The sequence below is a fragment of the Dermacentor andersoni genome, chromosome 1, assembly GCF_023375885.2.
Source record: "Dermacentor andersoni chromosome 1, qqDerAnde1_hic_scaffold, whole genome shotgun sequence".
Taxonomy (NCBI): domain Eukaryota; kingdom Metazoa; phylum Arthropoda; class Arachnida; order Ixodida; family Ixodidae; genus Dermacentor; species Dermacentor andersoni.
In genome coordinates, this window is record NC_092814.1 from 119,647,769 (window position 1) to 119,662,822 (window position 15,054).

The following is a 15,054-nucleotide window of genomic DNA, read 5'->3' on the forward strand; positions in this document are numbered from 1 at the left end:
CGTGCCAAAACCGCGATCTGATTATGAGGCACGCCGTATTGGTGGACTTTGGATTAATCTTGACCACATCGTGTTCTTTAACACGCACCGAAATCCACGTACGCGAGCGGCTTTCTCGCATTCCGCCCCCATCGCAATGTGACTGCCGCGGTCGGGATCGAACCCGCGACATCGAGCTCAGCAGCGCAACGCCATTCGGCTACCGCGGCGGGTTATTTATATGTGTATTAAAAAAAAACTATTCATCTTTTGTGCGCGCGCGTGTGTTGTGCAAAGAACACTTACTAGATATTTTCTCGGCTTTCTCATACATAAATTTGGGGATGCAAAGCTTCCATTTCCTTTACTACACCCGAATCACTTTCAGCGTGTGCCATCGAACCGCTTTGAAACGTTAAATACCTTTCATTTACCTAAACCCAGTAACAATTACGGCAAGTCAACTGCAAATTTTCCCATCGGTGTAACTTTGGAATTGTTTACGTCCAGGTATAAAAAAGGGATCCATCGAAATGTTTACAAAGGACTTCCGTTTATATTTGATAAACTCATAATTATTATTCACGCTAACTGCCTTTTCGTGTTTTATATTGCTATGTATGTTTATTTACAACTTAACGTCATCATTTTGTACCATTTGTTTTCCCGCGTTTACAGCTGTCCATCACGATGTTATTCTCTTATGTAAGGTCTAACAGGAGGTCTCGCTCTGTGTCTCACGAATTAGCGACCTCCTCCTCCATTTATGTATTTTTACGCAATGTATGACATGTATTTTGATTACAAATCTGAAATATGATACGTTGTTGGTGATGCGATGACTACTGTAATTTTATTTTTGCCTGCGGCATTTGTTTTGTACTCTCTTTTTTTTTAACGTTCGCACAGCCATTGCCCGCTGGGTAAGTTGTTAACCCGCATCCTTAATTTATGGGAAGGTCTCTTTGAAAGTTGTTACTTTGGGAACGCCTAATGTGTCAAAACTATGTGATATATATATATATATATATATATATATATATATATATATATATATATATATATATATATATATATATATATATACATATATACAAAATATTGAATGAATATACTTCGACTTGAAAGCGTACGTTTGAAACTCCCTGCCCTATGAGTGTACCCAGCATTTCTCGGTTTTACAATTCTTTCAAGGTCAGCTAGCTAAACTTTTTATTCGTACTTGAGAAGAAATGACTCAGATGGGAAAATGTCTTAGAATGTTTTGATAAAGGCTCATCGTTGTTGGAGCAGTCTCAGCATAGGAAGCGGACGAGGGCTTTCAAACATATACGCACGTGCGCTTCTTTGCCGGTTCCTTCCGTTGAGAATGGCTGTATGCAGTGAACTCTCTTGCAGGAGCGGAGCCGACCCACTGGCTGAAATATGCAGTCGCACATATAACAGGTATAGAAGGTATTATTCATTTCCCTGAGTTCCACAGTGAAGCATGGCTGAATACCAGTGACATGTCGGGATCGTATTTTGTAACGTTTCTTTCAGTTTCCCATGGTTTCTGCCGATCGTCACAGGTTCGTGCAAAGCCGCGCCCTTGTTGTCAACGAGATCGTCCACTCGGTGGGACGGACAAGAAATAATTATAATCGGAGGAAAATTATCCTTACAAAATACGGTCCTGGACTGGTTGCCAGAGGCTTTTCTCTAGCATAGGCTGATCGCGCTGTTTCTGCCGCACAAGCTAAACAGTAATCTAGTAAAGCCTTAAACGAAGCCTTTCGGCTTATGTGTGATGGAGTCACACAAGATCCTACTTATAGATTTGGTATGCAGGTTGTAGAACTACGGACGGCACGTGTTCGTGCTACTAGTCCGAATTAAAAATACTTACGCGTTGATCACATGCCGATGCGTTTGTAGCCCAGAAAACGTAGCGTATATGGTAGGACTACAGCAGAGTTCGGGCAATGATACGCTTTAGAGCTTCGCGAGGCCGGCATCACGTGGGTTTTTGCGTGACACACATCACTTTCGCTGGATTCCAGTCAAAATAACTTTCTTAAATGTGGAAGTGGAAACTCACTACTATTTGTCTTAATGGTAAGCTTGTCCTCAACGTTGTCACGTGCCTCCTAGAAGTCGAAGAACAATCCATGATTACCCCATTCGACGAATCACGAGCATGAAATTGTGTGTTCTGAAAATACTGCAATCAGCAAGACACACTTTGTAATTGCCACGGTTAATTAGGCTCTGGACCAGTACTGCACTCTACGCTAAATTTCCACCAGTTCCACGTTCAAGAACTTTCTACATGGTCAATCTGAAATCGTGTTAGAACACATAAATACAGCAAGTTTTGTCGCATACACTATGGTGGCTTCGTGGCTATGCTGTTGCGCCGCAAAGCACAAGTCGCTGGATCAAATCGCGGCCGCGGCGGCCGCATTTCGTGGGGGCGAGAAGCAAAAACGACCGTGTCCCGTGCACGTTAAAGAACCCCAGGTGGTCAAAATTAATACAGAGTGCCCCACTACGGCGTGCCTCAAAACCAGATCGTGGTTTTGGCGCCTAAAAGCCCAGAGTTTAATTTAGGTTTTGTCTGATGCACCATCCCTCTCCCCTCTCCCCTCCCCCCTTTTTTTTCTTTCGTAAGTAGAAGAGAGCTGGAGTAAGCGGGACCATTGACCGGTTCGACCGCAAGAAGCTTCCATTCATATTCTTGTCTTGCTCTATCTTTACAAAGCTTTCCACCATGAGCGTAGTTATGATATGTTTAGTGGTGCGGTGGCGGTGCATGTGCAAGAGGCTCTCCGTGTAACCGACACATTTGTGTGTCCGAAAGCTGCCGTTCGTTATAGACCACAAACTCTGTGGTGGGCCATGTTCGTTTGTCTGCGACAACTCACAAGACACTGACCCCGCTATACATTTCGTCCTGAAAGATATTTCGCATATATATAGTATATTTGAAGCGGCTTGCAGGTCCCCTCCCTCTCTCTATTTTATCTTTCTATTCCCTCTTTCTTGGCACCCAGAGCAACGTAGCCAACCAGACGCATTTGTGGTTAACGTCCCTGCCTTCTCTCTTTATTTCCTCATCCTCCTACTGTGCGCTATATAATAAGTGTTACAAGTCCATAAAAAAAATCGCATATACTTCCCGACGTGCCAAGTATTGGCAAGTATTGCTAACGCCATATTACGTGAAGTCAAACTCGTAGTGTTTTGCTCAGTATTACTTATAGCAAAAATTTCCGGCGCCATCTGAACAACCTGCGTATGTCCTTCTCAGGCTGAAGTCCACCATGTCGCAGGTCAGTCCAAATGCGAAGACATTTGGTCCAGGCCCGGTCCAGGCCCGGTCCAATCCCGGCCCGCGGCCCTTCGGTGCAGCTGATTCCTTGAAAATGTATGAAACGAAACTTTTTGCTCGAAACAACTAACTTGTGTTAATGTATACTCCGAACAAAGACTACAGAGGCATCGGAAGTTAGTTCGCTTTCTTCATGCAAGGGTGCGTGACTATCGTTGCTGCCCAAATCGTTCCGGAAATATGAGCGTTCGTAAAGTCACAGTCAGTTCACGTTTAAAGCCGTTCTCATTCTCATAAAAAGAGAGACGAATATAATATTTGACATAGAGAGACAGATAGACGCAAATACCTACAAATTAAATCTACAAAATTTAAATGTCGTAAAGTAGTTAGCGTAATCAGAATGGATTGGTAAAAATGGGCGAAATCAAAGCCAAGTGAGGCGTGGCAGTCATATTCAAAATTCCTCTCAAACAGAAGCTGTCTTAGGTGTCAGAGCTTAAAGTGTCGCCATCATGCTGTTGTCGTCGTCATCGCTGTCGTCGCCGTAAAATAGTCGTCGTTGGTTCAGGGTCGTCGTGGGGCTATTAACTGCTTTGTTCTGTAAGTGACTTCAGCATGTAAAAGATTTCTGAGTCTGAGCCTTCTTTGCTCCAGTATTTCTTCATGACATCATAGAAATGAGGAGAACATACAATAGTGACAAAGCTTTTTGTCTTCGCTGTATGCACTTTGGCTTATTTTTTGCTAAAACGAAGAAGCGAGAACGACAGAATATATATTTTTTTGTGTTCGTGAAATTAATAAATTCATAAGTTTTCAGGGGGCATTCTGCCTGCTACACCAAACGACGGCAACGCTGTGAAAGTGGCTGAGCAGCCCTTACGAAAGTGGCATCCGTGAAACGGTCGCATACGATGGCACCATTTTGCAAAATGGAAGGTCCTACCTGAACCGTGAACTTAGTGGGAGTCAACTGCAGGCATTAGGGCAGCAGCTCTACATAAGGCCGCACAGCTCTTATGGCTGTGCCGGAAGTTTGATCACTCGCCAGTTTAACAATAATGAGTATGCCCATATGGAGTATTGAGGCGTACATCTCTGCCCGGACGAAGCGGAACCGCACATCTAGCGGTTCTAAAAAACAAAAAGGCGATTAAATGCACCGTTAAAACGGCGACAGTTTAGAGGCTAAATTTACTGCATGCCACTAAACCGTGTCACGTGAAGTGGTACGGTCAAGGGACGGCCCTGCAGCACTCGTTTCGCCAGGGTGCCGCGGTGTGTGTGTGTGTGTGTGTGTGTGTGTGTGTGTGTGTGTGAGGGGGGACGTCTAAGCGCTGCAGAAGTGTTCCTCCAAGGGTTGCGTCGCGGGGGCCCTCGGAAGGAGGAGGCGCGGTACCATAGGCGCCCCCGAGCCCGCGCCCCGGCCGAGGGGGCGCCGTGCTGGCGGCGGCGCCCGGACAGGCCCCTCCTCCGTGGCCGGCCGTGTCGCGGAAGCGGGCGGGGCCGCCTTGGCGCTGGGCCGCCGTGGGCCAGAGCGCCTCCATGGGACCCGAGCACCAGGCCGCCTCGGCGCAGGGCTTCTCCGTGCAGCGCCTGCTCGACCAGGCGCCCGCCGCAGCCAGCGCACAGCGCGCCAGGTCCACAGGTGAGCGCTCAGCCCGAGAGTCACTTGCTCGCTGACTGGGGCAACTCGCGCTGTGTGGCATACAGGCATCGCGCGCTTGTCCGAGATGAGAACGGCGGTCTGCCATCCGCACTTTATTAGTCCGGTTGGCGTCTGGGCAGCGCTCTGTTTTGTCAAGGCCGATCAAGCGCTCCGTGAAAGGCGCGTTCGACGCAAGTTCGCCGGTCCTCCTCGAGTATTTATAGAAAACAACGTGAATTAGTAGGCACTGAAGGGCTGAGGAGTGGCCAGCTCCCTCGCGCCTCTCCGATTGCCGCAGAACTTATCCAGGACATAAAAGGGCATAAAGATCATGTTTATTGGGCAAGTATAACAAGAATCAACAGCGTGAGCTGGGATTGTGATTAGTTGTCACGCGCCTCCTAATTTCTACTATACTCCTCTCAGTGTCAGTGAAAAATAACCCAATTACCGGCAAAGCTTCAGAGGCTTCGCTCAGGTTACCCGACTTCTTTCACCAAAGTGTCATCTTTTTCCTGAACACCACAGAATCTGCCTACCAACCACCGTTATACTATACGATAAAAAAAAAGAAACTAGGTTTTCTTATGAGACTGCATACAGATTTGAGTGTGTGCATATGTGTTCCCATTATTTGTGCACTTTCAATGTCTGTGTACATGTCGCGTCAATCCTGACCATTTATCTAGAATAGCATGCCAGGCCTGCGGCCAAGCTAACATATTCTGTGGCCAATATAGCCGACGTCTCTTTCTCTGCAAGTCCAATAGACACTGCCTCTTGCCGATTGTGTACGGCCGCTTCTGGTACCATTCTGGCAAGGATATTCAATAAAACGACGTAGCGCAGTACGGTACACACTACTACGTCACATTTGAATTACAGATACCTGCCAGATAGCAATCCGTACCTGGTGTGCAACGTCCATTCACGTTGCGCAAGTATACTTCAACACTGAGCAGAGAGACGCAGCTAGTTTGAAGTTCCAGCACTCTACAGTCGAAACACAAGGTATTCTGAAGGTTGGTAACATAAAAGCGCTAAAAAAGCCTTGCCCCACTTTTTATCCGCTACACCACTAAAAATATGCTAAGAAGGCTCACTTTTGTGTTTATATGCGGCACAATTATTTGTCGATCGATTGACTTATTTGAATAAGGCTTCGACTGGGACTAGATGGTATGACATCGTTCTGTTTACTTCGCTATACTGTCCACAAACAGGATAAAATAAGCGAAATTGGCACACACGTGCGCAAACTTTCTACTGTTTATTATTCGCTGGCACATCTCAGATATATACTACAAGACAAGGGGACAAAAAGCTAATGCAAAACATGAAATGAAAGACCAAAATAAATGTCATTTAAGTACACCTGATTGAATGTTCGTCCATGAATTTAAAAGATGTTTCTGCCAGCGCCACAGAAGGTGTGCTAACGTAGTTTCCCGAGTAATTTTTTAGCATGAAATAAGCTTCCCAAATTCCAGGTGCTTTTTAGAGCTACAGCAAGCGAAAGCGTTAATTTCGATGAAGACATGCTTGCCGCCGCATCGTGCCCAGTGTGCCGTCAAATGTTCTGGTGACAGGAGCATTTCTGTCGCGTACATATGCTCTCTTAACCTGATATTAACACAGTGACCTGTCTGCCCTATGTATCATTTTGCACATGTGAAAGGGTTCTTGTAGACAAGGTTGTCTACACGTTCCTAATACATGTTTGCGTGCTTTATTTTGCATTTGTTTCTGGCAAATTTTTCTGTAGCGTTATTTAATTTTTGGCATATACATTTCATCTTTAAAGGAGCTGAAAAAAAATACTTTCGCATCGTGTCTTTCGCCAATCTTTTTGAGGTCATGTAATAGCTTACGCATGTAAGGAATCACGGTTACTTACCTCTTGTGCTCATTGTCCTGTGTAGCTGCCTTCTTTTTGTTGACTAAGCCTCTAAAAACATGTTCGGCAATGGACGTTATAAGTGTGGTAGGATAACCACTGTCCTTAAGCTTCGTGACCTGCCACTGCATACTAATGTTGACCCTATGGTCACATGAATGTCTGATAGCTTGGTTCATGCTTGAGAAGGCGATTGCTCTTTTAACTAACTTCGAATGCCCTGAATCGTCAGAGAGCCGACATTTTTCGCTCCTCGCTTTGTACTCCCAACAAGTGTAAGCTGCACTGAGTGTCACACATGTGTGCAAGTTTCATGTATTTTGTCCTTTGTGTGATCAGCATAGCGCAGTAAACAGAACAACTATTATTTTTAATGGGGTTTTACGCGCCGAAACCACGATCTGATTGTGAGGCACGCTGTAGTGGGGGACTTGGGAAATTTGGACCACCTGGGGTTCTTTAATGTGCACCAAAATCTAAGTACACAGGTGTTTTCGCATTTCGCCCATTTGATACCGTGACCTCGTGCTTAGCAGCCCAACACCACAGCAATTAAACAACCACGGCGGGTAGAACGATTATTTATTTGATGTGATTGGATATACAGAAATTACGTGGGAAAATTAGCAAACGAGAACACACGCACAGACATACACAGCGATGAGCACTTTGCGTCAGCGCGCTTCAATCGATGAACAATGTAGTATATGCTATGAGACATTTGGTACGATATATATATATACACACACGATTACGCAGGTGCGTCGGACCAACTATATTCCCTAACGACACTACTATAGCATAGAATGCCATACGTAGAAGTCTGCGTCGTTGAAAACATGACCATTTGCGTTGCTCGTACGTTCCCTGATGCTTGAAGGCCTCCTCCGCGCTGCAAGGTCTTATGACAGAGCCAACGCAACAAAGGGTTCAGCAACCCCAAACTGCGCAGTAGGTTATCAGGGACGGGGTTGTACTAGGGCTCCGGATTCATTTTTACCATCCTGTCATTAACATGCACCTAAATCTAAGTCACTAGTGCGCTTTTGCATTCCACCCCTCTCGGAACACGCCAACCGCGAAGGCGTTTCGAGCCAAGAAATTACTAGGTTAGGGAGCCTAAATACAAGCTGCATTTAGGCTCACTAGACTAGGTCGACTAGGTTCGGCGCAAGCGCCATCTATTTATAGGGAGCGAACTAGCCGGTGAAAATGGTTTATGTTCAGACAAGACTGTCTCAATATCAGTGACGCGGGTTCGATTCCGCCCAGCACGGGAGAAGTTTCAAAGAATTTATTTTTCTCATTTGAAGAGCAGCACATACCCAGAGGAACACACCCAATGTGCCAAGTAGGTGTTGAAGTGTTCATTGAACCGCGGCACATGCTCAGCGACCCTAAGATGGCGCCAAAGAGGGTCATTAAAGTGCGGTACACACTCAGTGGGACACACCCAGTGTCGCATACTCAGTGACCCAAGTGGTTTCGAATCCGCTTCGCTCATCACAGCAGCCCGATTCTCCACCCATCAGACTACCCATCGACTATACCCAATGACTCATGCAAATCGGCGGTATAACGGTTAGCGACGAACATTCCGGAAAGTGCGTGATGCATCCTAAAATACTAATCGCATTAAAGAATCAGTTGTGACTGCTTCTCCAGATTACAAGCACCTGGCGATTCCCTGGCGTAGCGAATCCTGTAACACAAAGATGCTTGAGGTCTCTCTCACCAAATTACGTTGCCGGATTCCTTCCCTTAATTTATACTTGCAGAGGTCGGGTATGGCTCCCTCCCCCCTCTGCTCGTTTTGTAATGAGGAGGAGACGATACATGACTTTCTTCTATCTTGTCGCCGCTTTACTGCGGCAAGAAAAAGATAGTTGGAAATACCTTTTTGAAGAATTGGCCTGGACTTAACAGAACCTGCTATTCTTTCGTTCGGGGCGTCGACTTTGGGATTCAGTCACAGGGATGCTTGCTTCGCTGTCCGAACATTTCTTACAGAATCCAAACGAATGCGCTGCTAAATTCTGTATTTTTTTGTACTTCTAAATTAATTATTACTCATTCGACATGACTTTCCTGGTTTTATTTTAACCGATAATTCTACGCTATTCAATGCTAATACCATAGATATTCGGCAATTTATGCTCGATACTAATTTGGAATAATCCACCCATTTCTTGGCCAATCCCCCACCGTGGGTAGGAGCCACACGCGTGATAGGCAACAACAATAACAAAAAAAGAATCAATCACGGTCGCAGGAGACATTGCGCAACTTAAGCACAAGTAAATTGATAGAGAATGAATCCCCTTTCTCTTCCTTTCTCTATCGGATTGCGTTTCTTCTTCGTCTTCGAGAATCCATCATCGAATGTGCCGCGACACGTGACGCGTGACACAACAGCTCTGAGCCACGTCAATCTGCTCGCGAGCCCACCAAGGAGGACAGCTATCGCTTCCATCCAGCCATCATATACAGCGGCTCATTATAGATACCTCGAAGACATGAATCCTGAGCAAGGCGAAGTCCAGGAGTCCCTGAACCCAAATTCGTTGTCTTCAGGCGATGCTCCTGCCACCTTCCGCGTAAAGGCGCGCAAGCATCTCTCCTCGACTCCCATACAGGAGGAATTGACTTTCATCGCGCCGCGGTGTCCTGGTTCGGCGAACAGCTCAACCGCGCAGAGCCGTGGAAAGATTTCGCAGACACCACCAAGTTTTCCGTTCCAAAGTCGGCCCAGGAGATCACCAACCGGATCCAATCGAACGTGAACCGCTTCCGCTGCAACTACGGCATCATCTTCTTCGCACTCCTGGCGGGCTGTGTCGTGTCCATCATGGCACTAGTGGCGAGCATCGCAGCGATTAGTGCCGTGTGCGCCGCGTTCAAGCTACACCACCGCGGCGAGACTGCGGTCGTGTGGGGCACCAGGCATGGCGCTCACCAAGAACCACAGGCTGGTCGCGGCCACATTGGTGGCGATGCCTCTTCTCTACGCCGCCGACATCGTGCCCGCTGTTGTGTGGTCCTTCGGTGCCATCGTGGCGATTGCCGTGGTACATGCCACTTTGTATGCCATGCTTGGCTCACCGAGCAAGTCAGTCGCCAAAAGGGTACCGGACATTCCTGAAAAAGGTGACATCATGGGTCATCTTTGAGGGACATTGTCGTCTTTTCCGTTCAAGACATTTTTCTCGGGACATTTTTTTTATTCGCGAATGTTTCGATGAGCAGGTTCTCTCTCTTTCTCTCTCTCATTTATTTCATTTTCTTCTACGCCGACCACGAAGTGCGGCTAGTGGGGCGAACAGTTCGACATCTCAAAATTTCTCGCGGTGAGCACTCCATTTCACACTGTTCACACCAGTAGTTTTCGACAGATGGCTCCACCAAGGAATCCAAACGAGTCGCCAGAGACTGCCGAAAAAGCTCCCGCTGCGGGACCCCACTTGGGAGACTTTTCCATTTGCACCGTTTCTCTCTCTTCTCTCTCTCTGTCTTGTTTTTTTTTTCTTTTTTTAGGAAGTTTGAAGAACTGCTAGATGTTAAATTTCTGGAATAAAACGTGTCGTGGCACTGCTTGATCTCAGTTCTCATTGAAATGTCTCTGCGACCCGCCGTGGTTGGTCAATTTCTATGGTGTTGGGCTGCTGAGCACGAGGTCGCGGGAACGAATCCCGGCCACGGCGGCCGCATTTCGATGGGGGCGAAATGCGAAAACATCCGTGTACTTAATTTAGGTGCACGTTAACGAACCCCAGGTGGTCGAAATTTCCAGAGTCCTCCACTACGGCGTGCTTCATAATCAGAAAGTGGTTTTGGCTCGTAAAACCCCCTAATTCAATTTTAAATTTCTCAGCGGTTTTAACGTAAATCATAAAGGGAAGGCTTTGCGGATCTTATAGTCGATTTTGAGTATAGCTTTAAAGGAGTATGTTTTCGCCAAAGGCTAGTTCCACGAGGCACCACTTATACAATGTTCGTCAACCCTACGGCAAACTCGCGAATCCTGCTGCCGGAAACTGATAAAAATCGAAGCGTTTCCGTTTCAGGGAGCTCGCTAACTTCCACGTTCTCCATATAAGATGAAAGTGACATAAAATGCATTTTGTCACGTCATACAAATTGCAGCTGAGCAACAAAAAGAAAAAGAAAGTTTCTGGCATCCGGCATAGAACCTTCGCCAATTTAGCAAGCCGATATTATATGCTAAAGCTAAAAAGTGCACTTTACGTGGTGTTGGCCGTATTGCAGGTATTTACTATAACTGTAAGTTCGGCTTGCTTTCACCACACTACTTTACTTTTTTTTTTTTTTTTGCGCTTGCGAATGCCATTTTTCGTGAATTTTACACGCTCTATAAGCACTAACCTTGTATCTATGGCACATGTAATGCAGTCACTTTTAAAAGCCTCTTTTGATGCAAGAGCACGTCGAGTTGACATTGTCAACGGCGTGAGTTAAGGCGCACGAGCTTGCTCAGGGGCCTTAACTCGCGCCGTTGACAATACTTTCAGATGGAGTCGCATAGAGGTATATGAGAGCATGACCGAGTTTGTTCTTAAAAGCATGCAGGCGTCTCACATGCTACAAATTGCCCAAGTTTTACTGCGGAGCTTCTGTACGCTAGGTTCTGGCGGTTTGTGTGCGTATACGCATATGCAAAAAAGATGGCGTCCACCCCAGAGCTCAAAGAGCTAAAGCATAAAGCAAACGCGCATCGCCGTGTATGCCCCAGCTGCGTTTAATCGCGAGAACTGTCAAAACGTATCGTGATAAAACAATATCGTAGTAAAAAAAGCAAAACCGGAATAGACACTGTTTAGTTTGGATTGCGGTTTGACCTCACGGGCTCTATAGGCAAACCACGTAACCTTATCGCAGTTCCCTTCCACCCGTGCAATGGGAAGGCCGCGTGCGGTGAGGACCGCGGAAGAACAGCGCATCTACGAAGGACCCCGTCGTGAACGAAACGCCAGACGCATGCACCTTCGGTTGGATCCACCCCTACCGACTCCACTCCCATCGTAATTGTGGGTGATTTCAACATAGACGTGTCTCGGCCAGACGGAAAGTGGTTCGTGGCATTTCTCTTGGAAAGGTTCGGCATTCAATGTTGCACAATGTTACACAAACAACAGCGTGCCCACGACGCGTCGTCGGTCCTGTATAGGCCTCACATTGGCCAATGAACGTTTCCAGTGTCGCCAAAGAGCCACTGGCCGTATATCATAGCGATCATCAAGTGATAGTCACCTTGGGGACCAAATAATACATCCAATAAAGCAAACAAAACACGGTTAAAAATAAAAAAGAGGCATCGAGTATGCAATTTAATAAAACAACAAAAAGTTATAAAAAACGAAATTCATTGTGATAGGTCTTACTTTCAAGCAATATATTTATTATAAACATATTTATCACCATATATACAGCTCCGCTGGTCATCCACCTTCGCAGAGTGGAATGGCTCTGAATTTTTTCTACGTTGTCTCTACAAAGTTTCGAATGTTAGCGCAGCAACCTGGACACAGGATACAGCCTCTCGAAATAGAGGTAACCACATATGCAGGCACGTACCCAGGGCGGGGGCCGGGGTACGTGGGGCCCGGGCAGATCCTCGGAACCATATACCCGCGATATCGGCTAGATAAGGTGGAAAATAAAATAATGCGAAACAGCGTCCATCATCAGACCCTGCAATAACCGTTCAGCCCATAAGCAATATGACTGTCACCCGTTACCTTGTTTGGCTTTGCCCTAATTGTGCAGAACTTTTCGTGCAAAATTGGCAGCTGGAAACAAGAGTCACAAGGAGTTGAGAAATTAAGCGACCTACAAAGGTAGAGAGCCAAGGCAACTGCAAAACAGCAAGGAAAAGCAAAAATGAACAAATTTAACTGTTGTTTGTGAAAATATTTATCGATCAACTTCTTTTTATTTAAAAAGGAAGTAGACAAAACGCCGCCGGAAGTGGAGAATAATTCCGTGTGTTTTGAATGGCGCTATTACAGTTATCAGTCGAGCCGCTTGATGTAGCCACTTCTCTGCTGTGCTAATATCAGAATTTTTCTAACCTTCCGCGGTGGGCGCACTATGTCTACAACCGCAGCGTCATGCGCTCTACGCGGTTGTACGGGACTGGTGACCACGCATGTTACGGAACTTTCCGAATAACAATACGAGTCGGTTTTGCCCCTTGATAGAGCAGCAAACGAGAAATCCAAAAGAACGGTGATTGTTCCGCAAATATATATTATCCACAATTCTTCCAGAGCTAATTAAAAAACGCGCTACTAGAAATCTTTATTTTACACTTTCGCTTGTTTACTTGTTCTTGGCAGTGTTCCTCCTGTGCTTCTTTTAAGCACGAGACCATTTGATGTGGCTCCTTGTTTGCCAAGTGCAAGGAGCGATGTATCTCGCTGGGCGTACCTGTGAGATACACCTCATTTCAATTCTCTTTTGCGGGTTTACGCGTCTTTATGGCGAATGGTGGGCATTATTGACATTTGTGCTAGTAAAGGTACCTCCTACCCCCCCCCCCCTCATTTGCATAGAAAAGTTACCTTGGATTGCCCCCCCCCCCCCCCCCGAAAAGAAATCCTGGGTATACGTGCCTGCACATATGCACGACAAAAAGAGCGATGACAAGGGTCTCGATCGCGCCTGTTCACGAGCAATGGCTGCAGGCGAAGAGATAGAGCTTGAAAGTGCTATGGGGAACGTGCAACACCTACAGGTGGCGCAACAATTCAGTGCGCCAGCGCCACGAACGACCGCTTCAGTTTCCACCTGCGTGTTACGAACTGCCGTCTCTCCGTCTGGTACGCCGGCACTGCATAGAAATGCGTGTGCGCTATGGTGACAGTGTGATAAAACGGATGGGTTTCAAGAAAGTTAGCAGTGCAGTATTTTTAGGGCCTCAAACGAAGAGAAAGAACATAAATTATACCGAAGCAATCATGTTTTCGACGTGACAGAAGAAAGCGCGGATGTGCGACTGAGTGTTTCGAAAGGGCGATGCGTGCGACAGGCCCATGTAAACCTGGAGGCATACGCCGTCAAGTTCGAGGTTAATATGCTTTCTCATTTTTCCAGCTTATTATAGAGAAAATGATGACACTTGCATCCGACATGTGGTATAGCGTGATCCTATAAAAGTGAGCGCGAGACCTGAGCGCGATAGGTGCAAGTAAAACGTACGATCCCCGAACGGTGTTGCGCAAAGTTTTCTGCGCTGTCATTTAGTTCCGTTTGTGGACGGTGCTCGGGCGACGTGAGTGCTTCAGTAATAGAGGTGAAGCATGCTGTTTCCGATTTCTGTTTCGGTCTCGGCCTGGCCCTGTGAAACGTCATCTGTGCCTGCCGAACGGATTCGACACGCATTTGGTTGCGTAGCAGCTGAAACCGTAACGTTACGCCAATATTTTTTAGCACATGGCTAACATTACGTTAACGTTACGTGTCACTTTTGCACGTGGTATCTAAGCCGTCATGTAGCGCTACACAATCAGGGCTCGGCTTCGCTTGCACGCGCAGAGCTGTCAAGGGACCACTACCACTACTGCTTTAGTAGTGGTGGTGTAAATGCCAAAATTTCCGCGGTCGCTGATGCATTGTGCCACGCTTCCGGGGCTCCTTACTTGCTATTCGCGTTTACGAACTGCGCAGTCTGCTGATACGTAGCGCGTAGCACATTTTTTTCCTGAATTGCGCCCAACTGACTGATACCTCTCTTTATGTACGTGTCACCTTGTCAGTTTAGACTCTGGTCCCCATATGTAGTCATTGGCCTATGCTAACAGCACACATGCAGTTATGCGGTAGGTCGGCGGAAAAACAGCAGAAGCGCACGAGGGTACAGAAGCTGCCTTACAAATATGACATCCATCCGAGCATTTCTGATGTGTTTTTACTCGTCGCACCGTCGGCCATTTTTGGTACCATCTTTCGGTCACGCTGCCGAGGACAACGCCGGATTTTCTCGTAATGGGTCACATAAGGCTTTCGCATTAAAAGAATATGCGCATCCCACGAATAGTATCAATCGGTTTAAGCGAAGCTTTCACCGCTGTTTGTGCAAAGCGCCGTTTTTGTTTAGCGAACATTTGTAAGTAAGAGCGCACGACTAAGTTGGAACATCTTGAACGGGAAACACCTAGCTCAATATATACTTGTGGTACTCGAACAAGCGGATTC

At 46.5% G+C, this 15,054-nt stretch overlaps 1 protein-coding gene across 1 annotated transcript in view; it reads left to right on the forward strand.

The window, feature by feature from the left end:
* Positions 1-4,043: 4,043 nt before the first annotated feature.
* LOC126545759 (dorsal root ganglia homeobox protein-like) overlaps positions 4,044-15,054 on the forward strand; it is a 55,886-nt gene continuing 44,875 nt past the window's right edge. The window contains exon 1 of the mRNA XM_050193732.3: positions 4,044-4,943. Coding sequence (XP_050049689.1) covers positions 4,841-4,943 — 103 coding nt within the window. The 5' untranslated portion in view covers positions 4,044-4,840. The remainder of the gene's footprint in view (positions 4,944-15,054) is intronic.